The sequence below is a fragment of the Lepidochelys kempii genome, chromosome 6 (genome assembly GCF_965140265.1).
Source record: "Lepidochelys kempii isolate rLepKem1 chromosome 6, rLepKem1.hap2, whole genome shotgun sequence".
NCBI classification, from domain to species: domain Eukaryota; kingdom Metazoa; phylum Chordata; order Testudines; family Cheloniidae; genus Lepidochelys; species Lepidochelys kempii.
The window spans coordinates 27,376,876-27,398,971 of NC_133261.1; the positions used below are offsets into that span (position 1 = coordinate 27,376,876).

The 22,096-nt window shown below is 44.1% G+C and overlaps 1 protein-coding gene across 1 annotated transcript in view; it reads right to left on the reverse strand.

Annotated features, from left to right (window-relative positions):
• The window catches only part of IGF2 (insulin like growth factor 2), a 34,071-nt gene extending 14,734 nt beyond the window's left edge, over window positions 1–19,337 (reverse strand). The window contains exons 1-2 of the mRNA XM_073347250.1: window positions 19,018–19,337; window positions 5,498–5,660 (exon numbers count right to left, since the gene is read on the reverse strand). Coding sequence (XP_073203351.1) covers window positions 5,498–5,660; window positions 19,018–19,116 — 262 coding nt within the window. The 5' untranslated portion in view covers window positions 19,117–19,337. The remainder of the gene's footprint in view (window positions 1–5,497; window positions 5,661–19,017) is intronic.
• Between the last annotated feature and the right edge of the window lie 2,759 nt (window positions 19,338–22,096).

Sequence of the window (22,096 nt, forward strand, 5' to 3'; positions counted from 1 at the left end):
TTTTCATTGCAAAATGTTTTCAGCGTGTCTCTCCCCAAATTTCCTCCTGAAATGATTTGATGGAGGGAAAAAAAATCACATATTTGGTACCAGCTGAAGGAGGATGTGCATTCTTCGCATGTCTCAGAACTGTTGTTTCCCCACTTTTCTCCGCTACTGCAAAACACCTTTGCATCCTCTTTCACTAAATACAGAAATGGAGAGGAGCTGAAGCAGAATCCCAGATCAAAATATTCCTTCAACCCTTATCGCCTGGGGGGTGCACAAGATCTAGATTTAAATATTACGGTTTTAGCTCATTTCCATGCAGAATAGAAAGAAACAACATCTCCACTGGCCCACCCCCTTAAACCAGTGGTTTTCAACCTTTTTTCATTTGCGGACCCCTAGAAAATTTTAAATGGAGGTGCAGGCCCCTTGGAAATTTTAGACATAGTTGGCAGAGTCCTCAGACCACAGGTTGAAAACCACTGGCTTAAACCAAAGAAAAACCCCCACACCCTTTAGATATAAGGCCTGGAATTAGGCGTGCGCCCAGAAGAACTGTTGCCTTTGGACTATTCCTGCAGGTCTCATTCATGTGTGAATTCCATTTAAACATCAGTGGGCTTTCTCACAGAGTTTTCTTCAGGAGTAAGGGCTACAGGATTGGGACCCTGGGGAGCAGCAAGTACATACTCTCCATTTCCGTTTATCGCTGTTGGGCGACGGTAGCATCTGGGCCCTGTTGTACTGGGTTGCTACACAGACAATGCCAATCCCTGTCCCACAGAGCTTACAAGAGAAACCATACCAGACAAAGCAAAAAAGTATTTTCAAAAGTTCAAAACTTTTTTATGGTTTCTATAAAAAGAGATGATTTCTCTCATCTATCCCGTCCCCTCAGTTGCCAGTACCAGCACTGACTCAGAGTGTCATCCTTGTGTACTAACAACCCAGCAGAAATGGTCCTCTGGTAATTAACTAGGCACCGCCATTAAAGTTAGTTTCAACACCGACAATCTCCATGATCGTTTGTATTTCTTTTAGAGCTGCGGTTCTTGGGAGTCATGATTAATATTTATTATTTGTAATGCGATGGTAGCTAGGAGCCCCCAGGCATGGACCAAGACCCATTTTGCTAGGCGCTGTGCAAATACACAACAAAGAGATGGACCCTGCCCCAAAGACCTTGCAATCTAAGTAATCTCCCCTTTCATGTCATTCATATATTTCTTGATCTTGTGCAGAAGAGCTTGAAAATGTGAGTCCTAAAGACTCCGAATCCAGAGGGCATATAAAAAAGAACCCAATGCATATTTTTAAGATAATCTCATTATTTATGAACACCTGAGGCTGGCAATTGTGATTCTCCCAAGTGAATTTAATTTTTAGTCCCCTACACTGTGTACTTCCGGTGTACTTCCCTGCTTCACCAGATAAATACATTGGCCCAGCTCTCCATTGCTTTGCACCTTGTATTGTCAATGACACCGGTCTAAAGTGGGTATAAAGTGTTGCCATTCTGATCTGATGGGATCTTGCATCCACCAGGCACTGGTGCAAATGGCAACACCACAGTGCAGAGCAATGGAGAATCAAGCCCAGGATGTTCGAGAGGTGCTCAGACACTACAGCAACCAGGGCTAATGGAGGCACCTAAATGCAACAGTGTTATGCCTCCCAGCGATGCCTGCCTAGTGCTTTAATTTTAATTGACTTTTTTAAATTATTTCCTTTCATACTGATGTATAGCAGTGGGTTCCTATGAAAATCCCAGTGCTGGAAGAGAAGCGATGCATGAAATAAGTCAAAACATTTTAATGTTTAGACCTTTCTCTGATGGATGCAGGAGGAGTTCAGCAATGTGTGTGGGGCCAGATTATCCAACAGGTTCAGCTCCCCTGTATGCATGCAAATGCTGTGCTTAATTTGTGCCAGGGCTTGCCAGAGCTCAGCCCCAGCACCTCTAGGCTTGGCAGTTTGTAGCCCCGGCGCTACTGGGCTTGCCGCATCAGTTATGGAAGTAAAAAAAAAAAATTGCTTGAACCCCGGCACCTAATTGCTTGAGCCCCGGCACCTCTTTCACTACAAATTAAGCACTGTTTAAATGGCATGCTGAGCAGCCAGCGTTCTCAATGAGAGCTGCCCGGTGCTAAGCAGTTATGAAAAATCTGGCCCCAGTTTTGAAAAGTAAAGCCAGAATTTTCCGAATACTCAGTTCAGCACAATGAGCAGGAGATAAACTAAAGAGAAAGTTCCTTAGATCATTAGGGTACATTCTAATTCAGATACCACGGAGGGCTTTTTCAGAGCTAATAAGCATGTTTCTATGCTATGCTCCTCTGTGCCCAGTGTCTCAGTATAGTGACATGTTCCCATGACTTGCAAGGTGTAATTTGATTTACATTGCAGGTCCTATGAAGCACCCCTTGTTAGGTGGTAAAGGATTAACATGGGCTTGGGCTGGTTTTATTTCCTCTCCCTGGGCACAGGGACCCTTCAGAAAAATCGAGAGAAGAAAAGAGTATTTGCCACTTGGCATGAAGCTGCTTATCTGCCTTCAAAAGTGTTTTTATTTTGGACTGGAAGAAAGGGTTACTTGAGGTGAAAGGAGATCCGTATGTCAGCAAAACAAAAGCCCCATTCCCTTTCCTCCCCAGAGAGGGGGAGGGGAGAAAGACGCCCAAAAGGAGAGAGACAGACACTCAACTATATATAGACAGAGAGGAAGAGGTGTTAGACCCAGACAGAGCTATCCTCTTCACAATTGGCTAGTACAGCAAGTCTCTGGTCCTATAGTCTCAGCAGAATTTTGGCATGTGGTCTGTTGACAGAAGGAAACGTGGAAGGCAGAAGATGAGAACAGAAAGAGTAGCTAGAACTGCAAACTCTTGCAGCTAAGCTAACCAACAGAAAGGAAGTGCTCCAAACCAGCTTCCAGAACTGTAGCCCCTGGAGCACTTGCTAGTGGTCAGCAGAAAAGTAGCTGGTGACAGTTTATGATCAGCTGCTCAATCACACCAGTACAGCTAAAAATTCTTAGTAGCATTCTTAATATTACACTGCTGTGCCACTGGGATGGCCAATCGAGGGACAGTGCACCACACTGTGTCCAGTTCTGGGTATTGTGTCCAGTTCTGGGCACCACATTTCAGGAAAGATGTGGACAAATTGGAGAAAGTCCAGAGAACAGCAACAAAAAATGATTAAAGGTCTAGAAAACATGACCTATGAGGGAAGATTGAAAAAATTGGGTTTGTTTAGTCTGGAAAAGAAAAGACTAAGAGGGGACATGATAATTTTCAAGTACATAAAAGGTGGTTACAAGGAGGAGGGAGAAGAATTGTTCTTCTTAACGTCTTGAGGATAGGACAAGAAGCAATGGGCTTAAATTGCAAAAAGAGAGGTTTAGGTTGGACATTAGGAAAAACTACCTGTCAGGGTGGTTAAACACTGGAATAAATTGCCTAGGGAGGTTGTGGAATCTCAATCAGTGGAGATTTTTAAGAGCAGGTTAGAACAAACACCTTTCAGGGATGGTCTCTAGAGAATACTTAGCCCTGCCTTGAGTGCAGGGGACTGGAGTAGACGACCTCTCGAGGTCCCTTCCAGTTCTATGACACTATGATTCTATACCACCATGAATTGTAGGTGATGGGTCCAGGAGACAATCTCAATGTGGTTTGCACTATGCAAGTTTTGGAACCTCCTTCTGCTCCTGTGAGATGAGGCAAAACAACAGAACTGATGCGACATCAGTTGTGCTGAATCAAACCTCAAAGTTCAGACCAAAACACTTTGGGGGTGGAAATTCAAAGCTGAGATTTGGGTTCTTTTCTAAATGTAGCCATTCCCCTTCCCCCTGAAAACTGAGATCTAGATATCAATAAATCCTATACAGTTGGTTACCAATTGAGATTGAGAATTGCCACTAATTAGCCTAAGTCAGATGGGTGGTAAGGGAGGGGAGAATTTATAACAGGGACTGCATTTGCTATCTACCTTTACCTCTCCTGGCCATCTTCCTACAAATTATACTTGTCTTTCAGTGTTACTCCTGTAATTAGATTAAAGCAGTTCAGTCAGCAAGCGAATAGCAAGATGGAATTATTCTTTAACTGGGGGAGGGAGAAATAGTGTCCTTGGATTGAAATGCCTCAACAAGACTCTTGCGACAAATTCAGGGTGCAGCTCTACTGAAACCAGTGGAGCTGCATCCTCACTGCAGAAATGAATTTGCCCAACGTAAGGGATGAAGTGTGACCCTGTCTACATGAGGAAAATGGCCTGGTGCTAACCACAGTATGTTCATCCTTCCTCTCCTTTCCCTCCTATACCTCACAATTGTTGAATCTTTTAGCTGCTAGTATAAACGGGACAAAACAATGTGATATTGTGACGGAAAGCGTGATGTGATTGGGTCTCTACCATATTTCCAGGAACGCCGCCGAAGACATTTTTGCCCTGTATGCCGGCAGCTAACCAATTTTTTTTTGACACCAGTGATAGAGCAACAGGTTGGGAAAGGACTGTTAACTACTATTTTCAGCAGTGGGTCATTATCCATGCTTGGGGCCTTTGAAATTCACTGGGAGTGGCTTGAAACAGACAAATGCAGACAACCAGAGCTGCACAGATAAAAAAGGAAAAATGAGCATTTCCTCTGAAATCAATTTATGTTATTATTGGCAGCTTTTGTCCGTAAGCCGCAGGTAAAACTGTAAGCAGAATGCCTAATTGGATGTGTGTGTCTGGGTGTATGTACAAGCTTTCACACGTGCAGGGCACAGACTGAGCATGCAGTAATAAGAAAATGGCTTGGGAAAATCGTTATGGCAATTGCATTCTTGCACTGGTGTGATCAACTTCCCAGCAATCTCCCTGCTCCACCTCAGATATGGGAGTTTTCCGCCCAGCGAATACTCCTAGCATAATGGGCAGCTTCCTTTTGACACTTCTGGCACAGCCACATGCATGAAAAATAAGGGCTTCCGCCGGTATGGTAGAATCTTCATCACACTTGGGGCCCGATTCCCCTGTCTCGCTCCTTGGGTAGTCGCTTATATCAGTGCAAAATGGGAGTAAGGTGACATAAAAGAGGGCATAGATTCTCTACTCTCTTGCACGTGTCTTATCACAACTGCTAGTGTATTTCCGATAGCCTTCACTTTGTGGGTAGTGCATTGAGCCAGGGTAAGTTATGTTAGATCTAATGCTGGGCACATGGGGGTGTTGATACCAGACTATGGCACCTTCGGTCAGAGAGATCTTTAGAACGAGCTCTGTCTCCCTGGAAATGAACTGAATCCTAGTAGTGTGAGCTGCCCATCAGGGACGTGGGACCAGTGCTCTTAGAAGTCACCTGTTCATCCATAGGGATGAAGAAGCATGTGTGATTGCGTCTGCGCTAATGTGTCTTTGGAGGAGAACATTTCCTGCTCCATGCCCCTCCGGCTTCCCTGATGCCCAAGTAGCCAGTCAATTCAACACAAAAAAAAATGCCAGAGCTACTTACTGAAGTAGAAGCCCCTGTCCCCACAGACAAACTGCAGTGTGTCTACTAGTTCCCCACCACAGAGCGTTTCAGCAGTGCCATATGCCGACGTGGAGTCCACCGTGTATGCCAGGAAGGTGAGCGCAAGCAGCAGTATCCGCCTAGAAGCACACATCCTCTGCACCTGAGAGACACAAATTCAAAATGTTAACTATGGTGCTGAACCCCACTTGAGTGTTCTCTAGGCACCAAGCACAACATGCATGTGTGTATGCATAGGAGGGCTTGTGACTGTTTGTGTAAGGAGAAGCACGTGCTCTTTAGCTTATTTGTGAAGCATTCGGACTCTTCTGACAGTGGTTAAAAACATGCAATTGCCAGACAACATTCATCTTGCCACTTGCATACAGCTGGCTCCCACAAAGTAACACCTCCTCTCAGTCACCCAGAGAAGATTCTGCCTCTGAGAGAAGTTCCCAGTTTTGTCACGGCCAAGGACGCACGGTTGCCTTAGTTGCTGCCATCAGATGTATCTTCTCCTTTTTGCTCAGTCAATCTCAGGGGCCAAGCTTTGAATACAATCTTTGGGAGACTAAAGGTGGGGTTACAAAGAGATCCCTTAGAACTGTCAATCTCTTCCTTATGGAAACACAACATTATTCTTTCAGACACCAAAAGTTAGGGCTAAGGCATCATAGGTAGGGCTGTTTTCTATAGCAATAATTTAAACTGTGATTCTGTGGGACTGTTATGTACTATCATTTCTCTATTCAACTCCAGCCATGAACCTCAGTACTGACGTGCTTCATCCCCTTCTATTCCAGTCCCAGGCCTCTGAGCACTGACTGCCAAATGTGTGTCTGGGAAGAGGGAGTGGGGAAGTTGGTTGTGGTGGTGGTGGTCATGCAGGCCAATAGTCTAGGATTAAACCACCAACTTATCAAGATTTGAACCCAGATCTCCAGAAGGTTTAAAGGCCAATGCCTAATGCCCTCCATCACAAAATCTGTACCTCCGATTCCCCTCCCTAGCATGCTAGGGCCTGATTTTGATTCCTCTTGGGTGTGTATGTAACTCCGTGAAGTGTTATCACACACCCTTGGATGGCCTCAGGCGAGCCCCTTTACCTCAGTGTCCCACTTTCAGCCTCTTTAAAATGGAGCTAATACCACCTCTCAGGAGCGAAGAGGCTAAAATCATGCATGACTGGAGACAGGGATACCTCAGTGACGAGCCCCTCCAGAGAAAACCCTGAAATAAAGCAGCATAGTGAATGTGGCTGCTGAAATCCAGTCAGAACTGCAGGGGGAGAGAATGGCAAGATGGCAAGTAGAATAAGGCAATTTTGAGGTCCACAGTTAGTGAGAGAAAAAATGCTGTATTATCTATGTACTTATGTGGCTCTCATCACCACAGCATCTGAACAACTCTTAATTATTAATGGATTTTATCCAACTTCATGGTTTGATCCCTGTTTTACAGATGGGGAAGAGAGGCATAGGGTAGATAAAGGAGGAGACTTGCCCAGGGTCACAGAGGAAGTCTGTGACTGAGCCAAGAATTGAATTCAAGTCTCCTTTCCAACCCAATAGCCTATCCACAAAGCCATCCTTCCTACCAACTTTCATAGTAGAGTACAGCTCAACCCACCAGTGATAGAAATAATCTGACTTTACCATGGTTACTAGTCCCTTTAGATCATGAAAAATAAAAGGCCACATGGGCCTAGCATGGCGGGGAAATATGAAGGGGAGCCAAGGACTCCTCCAGTAAGTGTCATCTTTTTTCTGTTACAATTTTAATGTTTGATTTCTTTTTAGAGATGGACCTGAACCAGAGCCTCCACTCAGAACACCCCTGACCTAGTTCTGTAATTCAGGCCTCATATCCATGCCCAACACATGATTTCACTAGCTTGTATGAAGACATGTTATGAAGAAGTAGCAAAGAGAAAGATGCACATCATATCCTCACTTGCAGGTCCAAACAGGGCATAAACTGACACGATCTGCCACTGTCCCTTGTAGTCCTGGTTTGTGTTCCCACAAGCCAGTACACTGGGTACTTGTTAGTCTTCCTAACCTGGCAACACTCCTAAAATCCTCCTATTGGAAGATGCTGCAGTTCAGGCCAGATATACAGGCTGGCATGTAAAATTAAAAAGGTTGTAGAGGAGTTTTTAAACTAAGGGCTGGGGGACAACTGACAGGTGCGGAGCAGCACAACATTCAGACAGACATCTCTTAAGGGAGGATTTATTAAAGGGGATACTCTATATCCTAGTAAGGAGGAGAGGATAGAAGTTGATAAAGTACAGGTAGGAACTGAAGAGAAACAGTCAATCATAGGAAGGCAGACAACTAAATATTGACAAATTTTATAAGTACTTGTATACAAATGCAAGAAGTCTAAATACTAAGACAGGGTGAGCTTGAGTGCCTGGTATTAAATGAGGATATTGATAACAGGCATCACAGAAACGTGGTGGAACAACAATAATCAATACAACAGAGTAATACCAGGGTACAAAATATATAGGACTGACCCAGTACATTGCACTGTTGGGGGAGTGGCACTATATGTAAGTAAGCATGGAGTTGAATATAGTAAAAATCTTAAATGAATCAAACTGTACCACAGAATCTCTCTGGATAGAAATTCCATGCTTGAGTAATAAGTGTATAGCAATAAGAATATACTGCCAACCACCTGACCATGATGGTGACAGTAATTGTGAATGGTCAGGGAGATTAGAGAGGCTACAAAAACAGAAAACCCAATAATAACGGGGGGATTTCTACTATCCCCATATTGACTGGGAACATGTCACCTCAGGCGCAATCCAGAGATAAAATTTCTAGACACTATTAATGACTGCTTCTTGGAGCAGCTAGTCCTGGACCTTACAAGGCAAGGCAATTCTTGGTTTAATCCTAAATAGTACATAGGATCTGGTCTAAGAGGTGAATACAATTGAATTGCTTGGTAATAGCACATAATTTAATTAAAGTTAACTTCCTTGTAAAGGGGAAATACCAAAGAAACCCGCCACAGTAGCATTTAACTTCAAAATAGGGGAACTACACAGAAATGAGAAGGCCAGTTAAACAGAAATTAAAAGGAACAATCACAAGAATGAAATAGTTGCAAGCTGCATGGATTTAAACCCCCACCCACCCACACCTCCATAATAGAGGCTCCAACTATATGTATGCCACAAATATATTTTAAAAAGTAAGCGGACCAAAAAATTTCCACCATGGCTAAACAGAGTAAAAGAGGCTTTTAAAAATTAGAAGTCAAATCTTACTGAGAAAAACAGAAAAGTGCATAAGCTCTAGCAAGTCTTCACATAACACAAGTACCAGGGGCCACCCAATGTAATTAATAGGCAGCAGGTTTAAAACAAATATAAGGAAGTCCTTCTTCATACAACACACAGTCAACCTGTGGAACTCCTTGCCAGGGGGTTTTGTGAAAGCCAAAAGTATGACTGGGTTCAGTAAAGAATTAGATAAGTTCAGAGAGGATAGGTCCATCAATGGCTAATAGTGAGGGTCAGGGATGCAACCCCCTGCTCTGGGTGTCCCTAAACCTCTGCCTGCCAGAAGCTAGGATTGGACATCAAAGGATAGATCACTCAATAATTGCCCTGTTCTGTTCATTTCCTCTGAAGCATCTGGGGCTGGTCATTGTCAGAGACAGGATACTGAGCTAGATGGACCATTGGTCTAATCTAGTATGGCTGTTCTTATGTTCTGATGACATTTAGAGTCTGACCCTGCACTACTGAGCTCAGTGGGGACTTCAATGGGATCAAGCTCTTAGTCACTTACTGAGGTTTTGGCTTGCACTGCACCTCCATTGAGAAACACGAGGAATATCACTGAGCCATGATTTCATTTTCATACACCCTTCCAAGCTAGAGTGTTTCCTATGAAAAGGCTTTAACCTGATTTAATGGCCTGGGCTGGGAGTCGTGACCAATGCTCCCTGGCATTACCTCGGTACTTCCTGTGCACTTCAGTCATATTCCAGATGTAGCAACTTCATGGTTGTGATCTCTAATTAGCACAATTATCCCATTTTTATGAGGCTTCTGATTGCTTAATGTCCCCTGGGGCTTAAGCTAAGCTTGCAGCTCATCACTAGGGTAGCAGGTGGTATATAGGCAGTGTCATTGCACAAGCAGCTGATATAGGGCTTAAGGACAACCAAATCGTCCCCCACTTCCAATTAACCTCCTGCTCACATGAGCACCATGGTTAACCAAGAAACTTGTCATCAGTTCCCCCTTCCCACCCCCATCCCTATCCCACCACAGTCAGTTCCTCAGAAGGGGATTGCTTAATTTTATGTTTGACCAATCTGGGCAAAAAAACAACCCTCTGCAGAAGGACTAAGATATCGGGCTTTGTCTGTCTCTGAATCTTGAAAGAACCCTGATAAAATCCTCTCCCAGACCACAAGCCTGTATACTTTTATCTGCAACATTAGCTAGGGTCACACTTTAAGAACATCTATCAGGCAAGCAAGTGACCCCCCTGCTGCGAGTCAGCACTGTGGGTCTGCTCTGAAAGCTGCCATGCACAGAGAGCTGCCTGTTTCACAACCCAGAAATAAGTCATGTCCAAAACACAAGGGGTAGCTGCTCTGGAACAAAGGTCACTTCCTCTGATCCATCCCTCTCCAAGCAAGCTAGTATCCAGCTATATATTTCCATCCCCATCCTAACCACACAAGGGAACTGATGGGATATTCTGAAGGGAGTAGTGCTAGACCCATCGGTTCCTCTCTGGTACCTCTAGTCTAAACTCATTAGAAGTCCCCTGCCCTGGCAGTGACACCCTCCACCCCAGACAGGTGTCTTGACAGAGAACAGGGAAGACAGCTCCTTTTCTACCCACCTGTGTGCACTAGCAGAGAAAATAGAGCAGCAAGTAGCCACAGACCCCAGTGGACTAAACACCTTAGGCCAAATGCTTCCATGGAGTTACGCCAGTGATGCATTAGGCCCCAAGTGACCTGTATTCGGCTCTTCCCCTCCTTCCCAGAGCCTTCACCTTAACCAAAGAAGCAGCTGTGGCCTAGTCCCAAGCAGAGCTACCCACAAATGGTTTTTCCCTTAGTCTCCCCATCCCTACCATGTACCAGGAGAGAATAAACACATACCGGGAGGGAGAGTTTTTGTCAGCAGTGTAACCTGATACACTCCAGTTCTGTGGAAAAAACTTCAGTTCCTTTGGAAAATGCCAGCACCTCCAGGCTTAAATTACCATTTAAGCTGGGCCCCCAGCCCTTCTCCCCATACAGAGTAAACGCGTGCCATCAGTTTACTCTCCACCCCAAAAATGACCCACTGACTTAGGTACAGAGCCCCTTTTAAATGCCCTGTATTAAAGGCTCTGAGGACAGAGATGGTACTGATGCTGTAATCTAACCCAATACCGATATGGTCATGTGTGATCCAATGAACTGCCTAGTCTATAACCCCTCCTCTTACTCTGAATGCTGGTTCTTTCCAGACAGACAGGTCTCAGGGTGATTTTTACCTTGCGTGTATTTTTTTCCCCTCCCTTCCACAGAACAATGTAATGAGAAACCAGACAGGCAAGCAAGCAAGCAAAAAGCATATTTACTACCTAGTGCTGCACTTTCTCCTGGTTAAAGTAGCTGCAATCCCACACAGTCCCATAGACCTTTATTTATCCATTTGCCATGTTTATTCTCTGGAATACCCAGCAGGCTTGACTGCATGACAAGTTCTGTATGGGCCTTCTGACCTCTGTGACATTGTCACTTGCAGAGAGTGCCTGGAGGACATTCAATCTGCTCTCTTTCCTCTCCAGTTACATCTCACCCCAATCTGGAAGGGGAGAGGTGTTTCGAGGTCACTTCCACAAGTGTACAAAGCCTATTTTTTTCTGGTTACAAAATCACTTTGCAGGAGGAAGCCTCCTAAATTCCAGTTGGGATACGCTGCCTGTTGTTGTCAGAGAGATCTAGGTTCAGTTCCTAGCTCTGCCACAACCTTGCTGCATGACCTTGGGCGAGTCTCTTAATCTGCCCTTGCCTTAGTTCCCCACTGGGGAAATAGGGATGATACTGCCTTTCTTCCACCCTTTGGCTATCTTATCTATTTTGACAGTACGCTTTTCAGGGCTGGGACAGTCTCTTACTGTGTGTATAGGATCTAGCACAATGAGGTCTTAGGCACTAATATAATACAAATAGATTAGGGCTGAAAATGGCTGGCAATATTCAACTTACTCAGGAAGTTTTTCTGGCTAAGATGTGAGGTACACAGCACCATGGCGGGTGGGGGGGGTCTTCACTATGAAAAAAAAAATCAACCCGTTGCACTCTTGTGAAATCAGGTTGGCTCAGCTGTGTGTATAATGCTGTTTCTTCTTGCCTGCACGGACATGAAGTCAAACAGTCCTTAGCAGGGTTAAATTATCCAATAACGTCATTATAATATGATTTTCTCGACACACAGACAAGTAAAACTCCACCAGGTTTAGAAAGCTTGTTGGGCCACAAGCATGTTTTATATGAGTTTAAATATGGTTATTTTTTTGTAGCGTAGTGTCCCTAGAGTGGCTAGTTTTACTGTAACATTTGTCTTTGGCTCCTCGTTCTCTCCTCAGCTCATTGTAATTTCTCTGCTCATTCAGCGACACCGGCTCCTGCACAATGTTTCCACACTGTTCAGCAGAGGAGCTGTTCCTCTAGTGTGAATCAGTGCCCCAAATGAAATTGCCGGTGAGGGGGAGAGAGAGAGAGAGAGAGAGAGACTGAATATCCCTCTCCCCTCCAGAGAAAGTCGTCCCTCTAAGTCAGGGTCTACCGGAGAAGCAGAGTGGGGAGAAGCCCCTGTACTGAAAAAAAAAAAAAAAACAACACAAAAGCTGCCTCTTCCAGGCCCACTGCAAGTGGGAGGATGCAAGTTATTTCTCTCAGTTACCCAGGCTGATTGGTCCCTCACCGGTCAAGTAAATCAAACTTAGGATTCCCTTAGATGATAAAAGGCTTCTACCATCTGCTTCCCCAGCACTGCTAGTGAACAAGTGAGGAGCTGAAACAAGACAAGAGCATGAATCCTATTCACCTGCAGCATACCATCTGCCCCACACTGACTCAGGTACAGGGTGACCAAATAGCAAGTGTGAAAAATCAGCACAGTGGTGGGGGGTAACAGACACCTATGTAAGAAAAAGCCCCAAATATAGGGACTGTCCCTATAAAATCAGGACATCTGGTTACCCTACTCAGGTGTGTCTATTTACCCTCCACCACATTTCAGAGTGGCTATCTAAAAAGGCTTGTCTGTTTCAGGGATTTTTGCACTGATATAAGCTACACTCATGCAAAGCCCCAGCACAGATGCATTTGCACTGGGGCAAAGTGGGGCTGAAACTGGGGCAAGTTTATATAGTAATCTCTTCAGAGAAAGAGGCTGTTTTCACAATGGCTTGCACAGTGGGGCCCTGATCCCTAATTTGGGGCCTCTAAGTGCCACTAAAGTTATCCCGGTGAAGCTTGTCCATACAGGGTTTTCATCTCTAATTATAGCTACATTGGTACAGCTATACCAGTACAAAAAATAATAATAATTAGGGCTGTCAATTAATCGCAGTTAACTCAAGTGATTAACTCAAAACAAATTACCTTGATTAAAAAAGTTATTTGTGATTAATCACAGTTTTAATTTCACTGTTAAACAATTTCAATTTATTATAAATATTTTTGAATGTTTTTCTACATTTTTAAATATATTGATTTCAATTACTACACAATGTGAAGTGCATAGTGCTTACTGTTATTATTTTGATTGCGAATATTTTCACTGTAATAAAGATAAAGAAATAGTATTTTTCAATTCACCTCGTACAAGTACTGTAGTGCGATCTCCTTATCGTGAAAGTGCAATAAACAAATGTATATTTGTTACATAACTGCATTCAAAAATAAAACAAGGTAAAACTTTAGCGCCTACAAGTCCACTCAGTCCTACTTCTTGTTCAGTCAATTGCTAAGACAAGTTTGTTTATATCTACAGGGTCCTACCTGTAATTCCCCACCCTGTAATGCACTTTCATGATAAAGAGATCGCACTACAGTACTTGCATGAGGCGAACTGAAAAATACTATTTCTTTGGTTTATCTTTTTTACAGTGCAAATATCTGTAATCAGAAATAATAACAAAGTAAGCACTGTGTCCTTTGTGTTGTGTAGTAATTGAAACCAATGTATTTGAAAATATAGAAAACATCCAAAACTATTTAAATAAATGGCATTCTATTATTGTTTAACAGTGCAATTAAACCTATGACTAATTGCAATTGTTTTAATCATTTGACAACCCTAATAATAATTAGACAAGCCCTGAGCTGTACTCCGATATGCTGAAATAGCAGTCACACCTGTGCTGTGGTATGCCAGCAATAGGTGAGTGTCCACGGGAGGTTATGCAGAATACCTGCACTCTGCTGTGTCGTGAGCTGAAGCTTGTGGAAGAGCCTCCCTTATTGCTGTTATAGATTTTTTTTTAGCTACGTACAGCACAGTCAGCTGGGTACGTCAGCTCCACTCAAGTGCTGGAGAATAAGAGGCCAACCGAAGGCGCTGTACCAGAGCTGAGCTGAGAATGCAGAAGTGCCTTGTGTGCGGGTCGGTGCTTAGGCTACTAGACCCCTGTGATGCCTCTCTCCTGTGTGAGCTCCCGGCCAGGCAAATCACCAAACTTCCTGACTGATCCAGTTCCTCCTTTGGTTTGGCCCACTTTAGAGTTTCATTCTACCAGAAGGATCAAATTAGAGAGATGGCCCGATCTACAAGATTGGAGTCAGAGATAGTGGGTCCAATTCTTCCCCTGAGGAAGTCGCTTACACTACAGAATGGGTTTGTAAAGCTGCAATTCCCATTTGATAGCATTTCACACCCACTTTGCACTGGTGTAAGTAATTACGCATGTAACAGGGCAAGGGAGAATTAAGCCTAAGTTAACAGACATAATGAGTGATGTATTCAACGATATTAGGCAGGAGATTGCCTGGCAGTTACACAGGGACTTCCTGAATCTCAATTACACTATCTCAGGTACTTATGTGCCTTCCCTATTACCATCCTGCTGGGGTGCCTCACAGTCTTTAATTACTTTATCCCCAATGCACCCCTCAGAGATAGGGCAGTTAAACATGGGGAACCAAAGCTCAGTGAGAGTGAGTGATCTGCCCAAAGTCGCACCGGATGTCTGTGGCAAAGCCAGTCTCCCAGATCCCAGGCTGATGCCCAAACCATTGGGAAACGCGTCCTCTCTAAGGGCCCCTTGATACCACTCTGGCAGCATAAACAAGAATGTGGACCCTGATTTTCAGAAATGCTGAGTATCCAGAACTCCAGCTGAAGTCAATGGGAGAATGCAGACACTCAGCACCGTTGAAAGTCAGGCCTTGACTTAATGCACACCCAGGACAGAGGTGCTGTTACCACTCCAGAGACCTGGGAGTGTCTGGAAGTTATAAGAGTGCAGGGGAAGGTGTTTCATCTTAATATTTAGAATGTCACAAGTGTGGGTCTGTTGCGCAAGACCTGCATCCGATGTTACTGTGACTTCTTTGCCATTCTAACACACAAAAAGCCTTCCCTGTATAGGAAGGGGGAGGAACTCAGAGCCCAGTGCCATGTCGGATGGCACAGTGGTATTATGAAGGAGGCCTATGCTATGCATTACTCTGGAAGTGAGTTGCTAGGGAGTGGCTTCAGGGTAACATCAGTAGTTTTCTGAGGACTAATCTTTGTACAACGTGCCAGTGTGTCTCCTAGGAACATGCTTAGTGAGCCCCAGAGCTGCCAGTTCTCATGATATTCGGTGTTTCCTTAAAGCTCTAGGTACTGGAATCATCTGATTGTATGAAACTCTTAGCTTTTATTGTAAAAAAAATGAAGTTTCTAGCCCTCATGGTTGAGATGAAAGGTCAGCTCTCAAACACTGGAAGGCAGATAACATGAACCCCAAGTTTGCTAGTTTTAAAAATCACATGATTTAAGCAAATCTCATGATTTGTTGGCACCTGACTCTTGATTGTTATATGCCTGAGGCTGGCAACACTATGTTAGCTCTTACTTTCTTGTGTCTTAAATGGGAAATGTGCTCCCTCCGTGCCCCACTCTGGGAGGGGGGTTCCCTCCATACCCTCAGCTCCCTCTGTCCCACACTGGGAGATTGAGGGGATCTCTCTCTGTACAGTAGGTGTTAGCTACAATAGTCTTTGCTGGGGAAACTATGTGGGGGGCCGGGGGGGAATCAAACTAGAAAAAGGTGAAACGGGTACTCAGTATTATTTACTCGGGAGTGTATTGCACAAACTTTGGTATGCAGCCCAGAAATATTTGATTTATTGCATTAAAAAGGGAAATGCAATCTTGCTTAACTCTTCTAAAGACAGCTGGCAGAATCTGGAGAAGGGATTTCAAAGTCAGTGTTAGTAGCCTCATTTAACTTTTTTCTGATTTACTCCAGGTTTTGGAAGCAAATACAGCAAAGCAAGTGGAACGATAAAGAGAGAAGAGTTAAGCCGTTTAATCAGAAATTGTGGTGGTTGGAGTTTTCTGGCAAGTGATATTCCCACAACACATTGAACTGGCTTTAGGTCTTGGCAGAGCACGGTTAACCCTTTCCGTTCTATCTCATACAAGTGATCAATGTGTGTATTTTATCCCACTCCCACTGAAGCTAGTAAACCACACCCACACCCACCCCGCCCCAGCCTGTCTCTAGATATAGAAGCTTTTAAAGCAAAGACAAACCAAAGTAGGATTTGCGAGCTCAGTCCCAGGATATGGACTGGGAGTGGACAGGAGAGGGTGCACCACCTGCATGGCACCTATGTGATATCCTGGAAAAGCACCAGATTCTCTGTCTCTCTAAAAAGAAGACCTGTGTTTGCTTTATTTTAGAAACTAGAGCAATTCCTTCTTACAATGCTCTGTTATGCAGCTGGGGCCTGATCCAAAACCCATGGTCATTGATGGAAAGACTCGCAGTGACTTCACTGGGCTTTGGAGGAAGACTCTGTGTAGTAATTTGGTCCAGCCAGTGATCCTCCCACACAGGTTATAGTAAAGGATAGTCAGTAGAAAGCGCACACACACACACACAGATTTTGGCTTTGAAATTTTGCTGGGAAGGGGAAAAAGCCCAACAAGTTGTTTTTTTTTGGGGGGGGGGGGGCAGGAAAAGTGGATTTGTTTATCCCTTTATGAATTTTCACAGAAAGCCCCTTTGACAGGTTAAGTGAACATGTGCCTGTCAACAAATCAGAGCGGGTTTTGCATCTGTGACCCATTCTCCCCACCACCAAACTTGTCAGTTTTGGTCCAGAGAAGCCCAAACCAGAAATGTCATCTGGTTTTACTGCCCCAGATTATGGGGTTTCATTGTTTCCTTAATATGCAACCAGAGTCAAACAAACCCAGGGGAAAAAATAAAAGCCTAACAACCTGTTATGTCAAAAAAACAAAACCTACTTCTGCAAACCTTGGGCTCTACAGCCTGTCCTGGTGTTAGGAAGAAAACTATATACTCTGTATAGGGAAGTTCCAATCTAAGGGTTTAAAACAGAGGCTCTCCCAAAGTGTCTATTTAAAACCACCCACACAAGTCTTATTTTTACACTTGATTGCTCAGTGTTGCCTGAGCAAGACCTAGTGTATCAGAAACCCTGTTAACGTACCACTGGTTGAAAGCAAGGCAGCCACATCTGCTGGTACAGTTATGTTAAATCAAAGTTTCCTCATGTGCCCCAATTCCCTACCGCTGAACAGAGTGCTAAAACCTTTCCAAGTTGCTCTCTTAAAACAATTACTGTAGGGAAAAGCAATTGGGAAGGAAGGAAGGGAAAAAAAAAAAAAAGACTCCACACAAAGTAGAAGGCTCCATGCCAACCATTAACTCTCACTCCATTTTGGCTTCATTTTCTTGTTTTTCCTCTCCGAATTTTCATTCCTCTGAGACCGAACATGCTGCAGTGTTTCTCAGAATAGCGTTTAATACTCTCTTAAGGCTCTGAAGCTAAAGAACTGTCTGTCCCTTCCACACAATGCACAATCTTAATATTCCCCCCTGCCAAACGACTTAAGAAAAGCATGCAATATTTTGTTAGAAGAGGTCTATTTCAAGTTCTGTCCAATAGCCCATAGGTGACCTTGCATGACCTCGTATACTAGAAATGAGATCTAAACACCATAATTTGAGTGCAGATCAGAATGTTGTGACTTGAGCCCTCTAATATAAACACACACACACACACACACTTAAGGTGATCTTAGTATTTGCCTATGAAATAAACATTCCTAGTGAGTTCCATATATCATTCTCCCATGATCACCTGCTATTCAGTTTCCGATACTGGCTGTGGTGCTGGTATACAAGGGCAATGCTTCTAATTTACTTTTGAGCTTTAAATGAACGTATGCACACATGCACAAGGAGCAGAAAATCCATTAAAAAAAAAAAACTGCTCCACTCCAACTCCAGTCTGGGAATCCCGGCATGATGCCAGTATCTCCATTCATACAAGGACTCAGGAGTCCAGAGCGAGCATACGAGTTCCCTGCAGTCCCCCAGTGACAGATCTCAACTCCCCTCCCCTTAGTCAAGAGCAGTGTCCCACCAGGTGCAGTGTGCAGACATACACCAGTTTTCTAAGGGTGAGCCACCCCCTTGCAGGGGCACAGCTCTCCTCTCAGTCCTCTGTAGCTGTGCATATACACCCAGCCCCCAGAGGAGTCCCTACAGCGCAATGCTGTTACAGCCTAGCCAGCAACTTGTGTCACCCTTCCCTTTTTTAACCTGTTAGGCTCCCACTGGGAGAAGTCCTCTAATTTAAAGTGAAGCGGCTCAGCCGTCATTTGAGGTCCCTCTAGCGACCCTAAAGGGGAACTGCAGCCAGGCGGGAACTCTTGCTTTTCTGTTTCCAAAGCCCAAGCTCCACACGCAACCAAGGGAGAAAGGGGGGGGGGGTGAGGGGGAAGCAGCTCATAAATACTCTCGCCCTCCTACACCGGTCACTTTTGCAAATATCCCATTGCACCCTCTTGCAAGGACTTCACCATCACTCACTTACACAGGAAATGCCGGGATGCAGCAACAAGAAATACAAATTGCCAGCCAAACGCGGCTCCTGGTTGTAATCACGTTGTTTGCATGAGTCCAAAGCGACACAACCCAAACCCTCCTGCCTTGCTTAAAAAAAAGAAAGCGCCAAGCCCGGCCCCCAGCTCCTGCAGGCGAGAGATCTCTCGCAGCGAGCTGGGCAGCTTTTTCAGCTCATTTCCAACCCCGCGTCCTTCTGTGAACTGGGGACACGCGCGCTGAGCAGAAGGAAGAGTCAGAGAGGAGGCTCTGGATCTGCTGGGCTGACCATCAAAAAGCCTGATGGGGCTGATCTTAGCTCAGCGAGCCCCCTGGCTGCCCCCTCTGCCTGCTGCGGCACTAGAGACAAGTCCAGCATGGGTTGTTTAATGTTGCCCTTACCTTTAAACTTCCACTGCTACTTTCAACTTCTTGTGTGCAGACCTGGAGTAAGGCTGGGTGGCTGGAGCATTCATCCATGTATCTCTCTGCTCCTGACATGCTTCTGTCCTGCTTGGTTTGTTGTTTAGTTTAATTTTGGGGGGGGGAGGTTTTTGGTGTGTCAAGTCCCTGTTTTACGAGGATGTTGCTGGTTTTGCTTTGCTGTCTCTTGGCTTGTTCTTGCTTTTCCAAGAGTCTGAGCTGGTGGGGCTTGGTTCTCCCAGCTGCAGCTATAGTCTCAATTAGCTGCTCCACAACTGAGGAGACAGGCTGAGAGCACTCACTGCCCCTTCTTTTATACACCATCCAATGGGCATGCTCCAACTTCTACTGTAACAACGATCAAGGCAACTCAGCCAATAACCTTGCAGAAGTTATCTAACCCCTCTTTCCCCCTCCCTCCCTCCCTCCCTCTCTCTCTCTCTCTCTCGTGTAACCCTCGGAGTCTCACACTAGGAAAAAGTTTCAGTAACATGGTTTCATAGAATGTTCCTCTCAGGGGGTTGAATGCAGCTACTGCTCCATGCAGAAAAAAATCCCTGTCCTTTGGGTGAGGGCAGAAGGAGGGTGTCTGCTTTCATTGCATGCTGCTTTTCACATGCAGGTAAAGTGAGCAATAAGCATGTGAACAGATGAATGCAGTTTTTATTTTTCAAAAAAGAGCAGCTCATTCTGGGGTGGCCAAATGCCCTACTAGGGCTACCATGTTCCAGACTAACGCGACCAAATGTTTAGGAATGTTTGCCTTTGAGTTCATCGGTGTTTCATTTAATTTCACCAGGATCCCTATGGGGAAAACAATCCAATATCAGCTGAGTCGTAATTCATAAGCCAATGGGTACCAAGCAGTGAGTCTACATAGTTCTTTTCCATGGGGAGAACTACCCATTTTCCACACTGAAACCTCTTCATCCAAGTCAGTGTACTTTTCTTAAAAGATGCCTGTTTCATCTTGAATCTGATCTTTCCTCCTTTCACACAACATCCGCTGAGCTCCTTAACTGAGTCAAAATTCCTCACTTTCCAAGAAATAAAATTTAGATGGTTACTCTAATATTTGATCTTTATTTTCAATAGTTGCTTTTTCACCATTGGTCCTGCACATTACCTTCAAAATAACTCCTGGGGTAACGACATGTTTCAGTGATTAGCGAAGGTGATTTTCAGTCAGTGAAGAAGTTGGTATGGGAGGCAGGCCTTAATTTACAGTCACCTACCGACTGAAGTGACTTTGACACATGCAGGATTTCAGAAGCAAAGAGGTAGGCATGGGAGGGGGTTGTTCACTGTGATTGGTAAGCAGTTAATCATTCATAACTTCATTAACATCCTTGCTATCCCAAAGTAAACATGGAGACTTTGCCTATCTAGGGCAGACAGATACAGTGTGTTCTGCACCTATTGCTGTATTCTGGCTCTCATGCTCACTTTTAGTTGTCCACCAACCTAATTAAAGCCCCATTCTGCAAAGATTTATGCATATGAATAATCCCATTTAAGATAATGGGAATTCTCCCATACTTACAGTTAATTGTGCATATAAAGCTGTGCAGAGTAAAATGTAAAATGAATTATTATTGCTATTGATTACTGTAGTGCCAAGAGACCTGCACTACGATAGGGACCCCACTGTGCTAGGCGCTGCAGATATGTATAAGTAAGATAACAGTGCCCTGTTCCAAAGAGCTTACAATCTAAATGGACAAGACAAAGAGTAGGAGGGAAAAAAAGAGGTGAACTGACTTGTCCAAGGTCATGCAGCAGGTCAGTGTCAGAGATGGGAATAGAACCCAGGTCTCCTGAACTGCCAAGTCCCAGTCAGTGCTCAAATAGTTAATGAAATTCAGTGATTACATTATTACAACATGCCAACGCACACTTAAACAATAGAAAATAATGCTTTATTTTTATAATTGATTTTTTTCTCGCTGAGGTTGGGAATCGACTGAAGGATTTCTCCAAACAAGTGGAATTTAGAAGATTTCTCCCAAAGACAAACCAAAGAGGGAGAAGGGCTGGTACTTTCTCTATAGGCTTTTGACCTCCTAAAGGACACATCACCCTCTCAAGAATCTGTTCATTCATCAGGTTGTTCTTTGGATCACATCATTCGACCCTAATTTTCTTTCCATGTCTGGATTGTATCATTGCATTTCAGACCCACCAAACAACCCAATGCCAGTGCAATGTCCTTAAACTAAAGATGTCATCAGAACAGGGAGGAGGGCATGGTGCTGATAAAACATACATACATACAGGAAAGATTTTCAACCTAAAGTTAAAAGAAAAGGAGGACTTGTGGCACCTTAGAGACTAACCAATTTATTTGAGCATAAGCTTTCGTGAGCTACAGCTCACTTCATCGGAGAAGTGAGCTGTAGCTCACGAAAGCTTATGCTCAAATAAATTGGTTAGTCTCTAAGGTGCCACAAGTCCTCCTTTTCTTTTTGCAAATACAGACTAACACGGCTGTTACTCTGAAACCTAAAGTTAGTCACCTAAATCCATATATAGGCACTTAAATAAGTGGTTTGGTTTTCCATACCTCAATGGAAATTAGCTGCTAAGTGCTCAGCACTTTTGAAAACCTGGCCACTTCTTTAGGTGCCTAATTATGGATTTATGAGGCTAACTTTAGACACCCTGGTTTGGAAATCTTGGCCATATACCTTTACACCTCATCCAATGTAAAACTTTCAATAGATGAGAAAGAAAGTTGTATTCTTTTTCACAACGATCCTTCCCCATTTGTTTAAAAACAAAACCATATCCAAGGTGGTCAAATGGGGCTGTTAGCAGCCCAGAGAGAAGAATTGACTTCCCTTCCCCCAACTTGCCACCAGCACCTCCTTTGAGTAGACAAAAGAAACCTAGAGAGGGCGAGAGGGCTAATCTCTCTGAGAAAAAAACAAGTGATTTTCCAGTAAACAACTGCAACAGCAAACAAAGAGGGTGAACAATAATGATAATCAAAAACTATATTGTAAGGACAAGATGACCCCATCATGCGAGGTATCTCACCAGCTCAGTGAAAACAGCC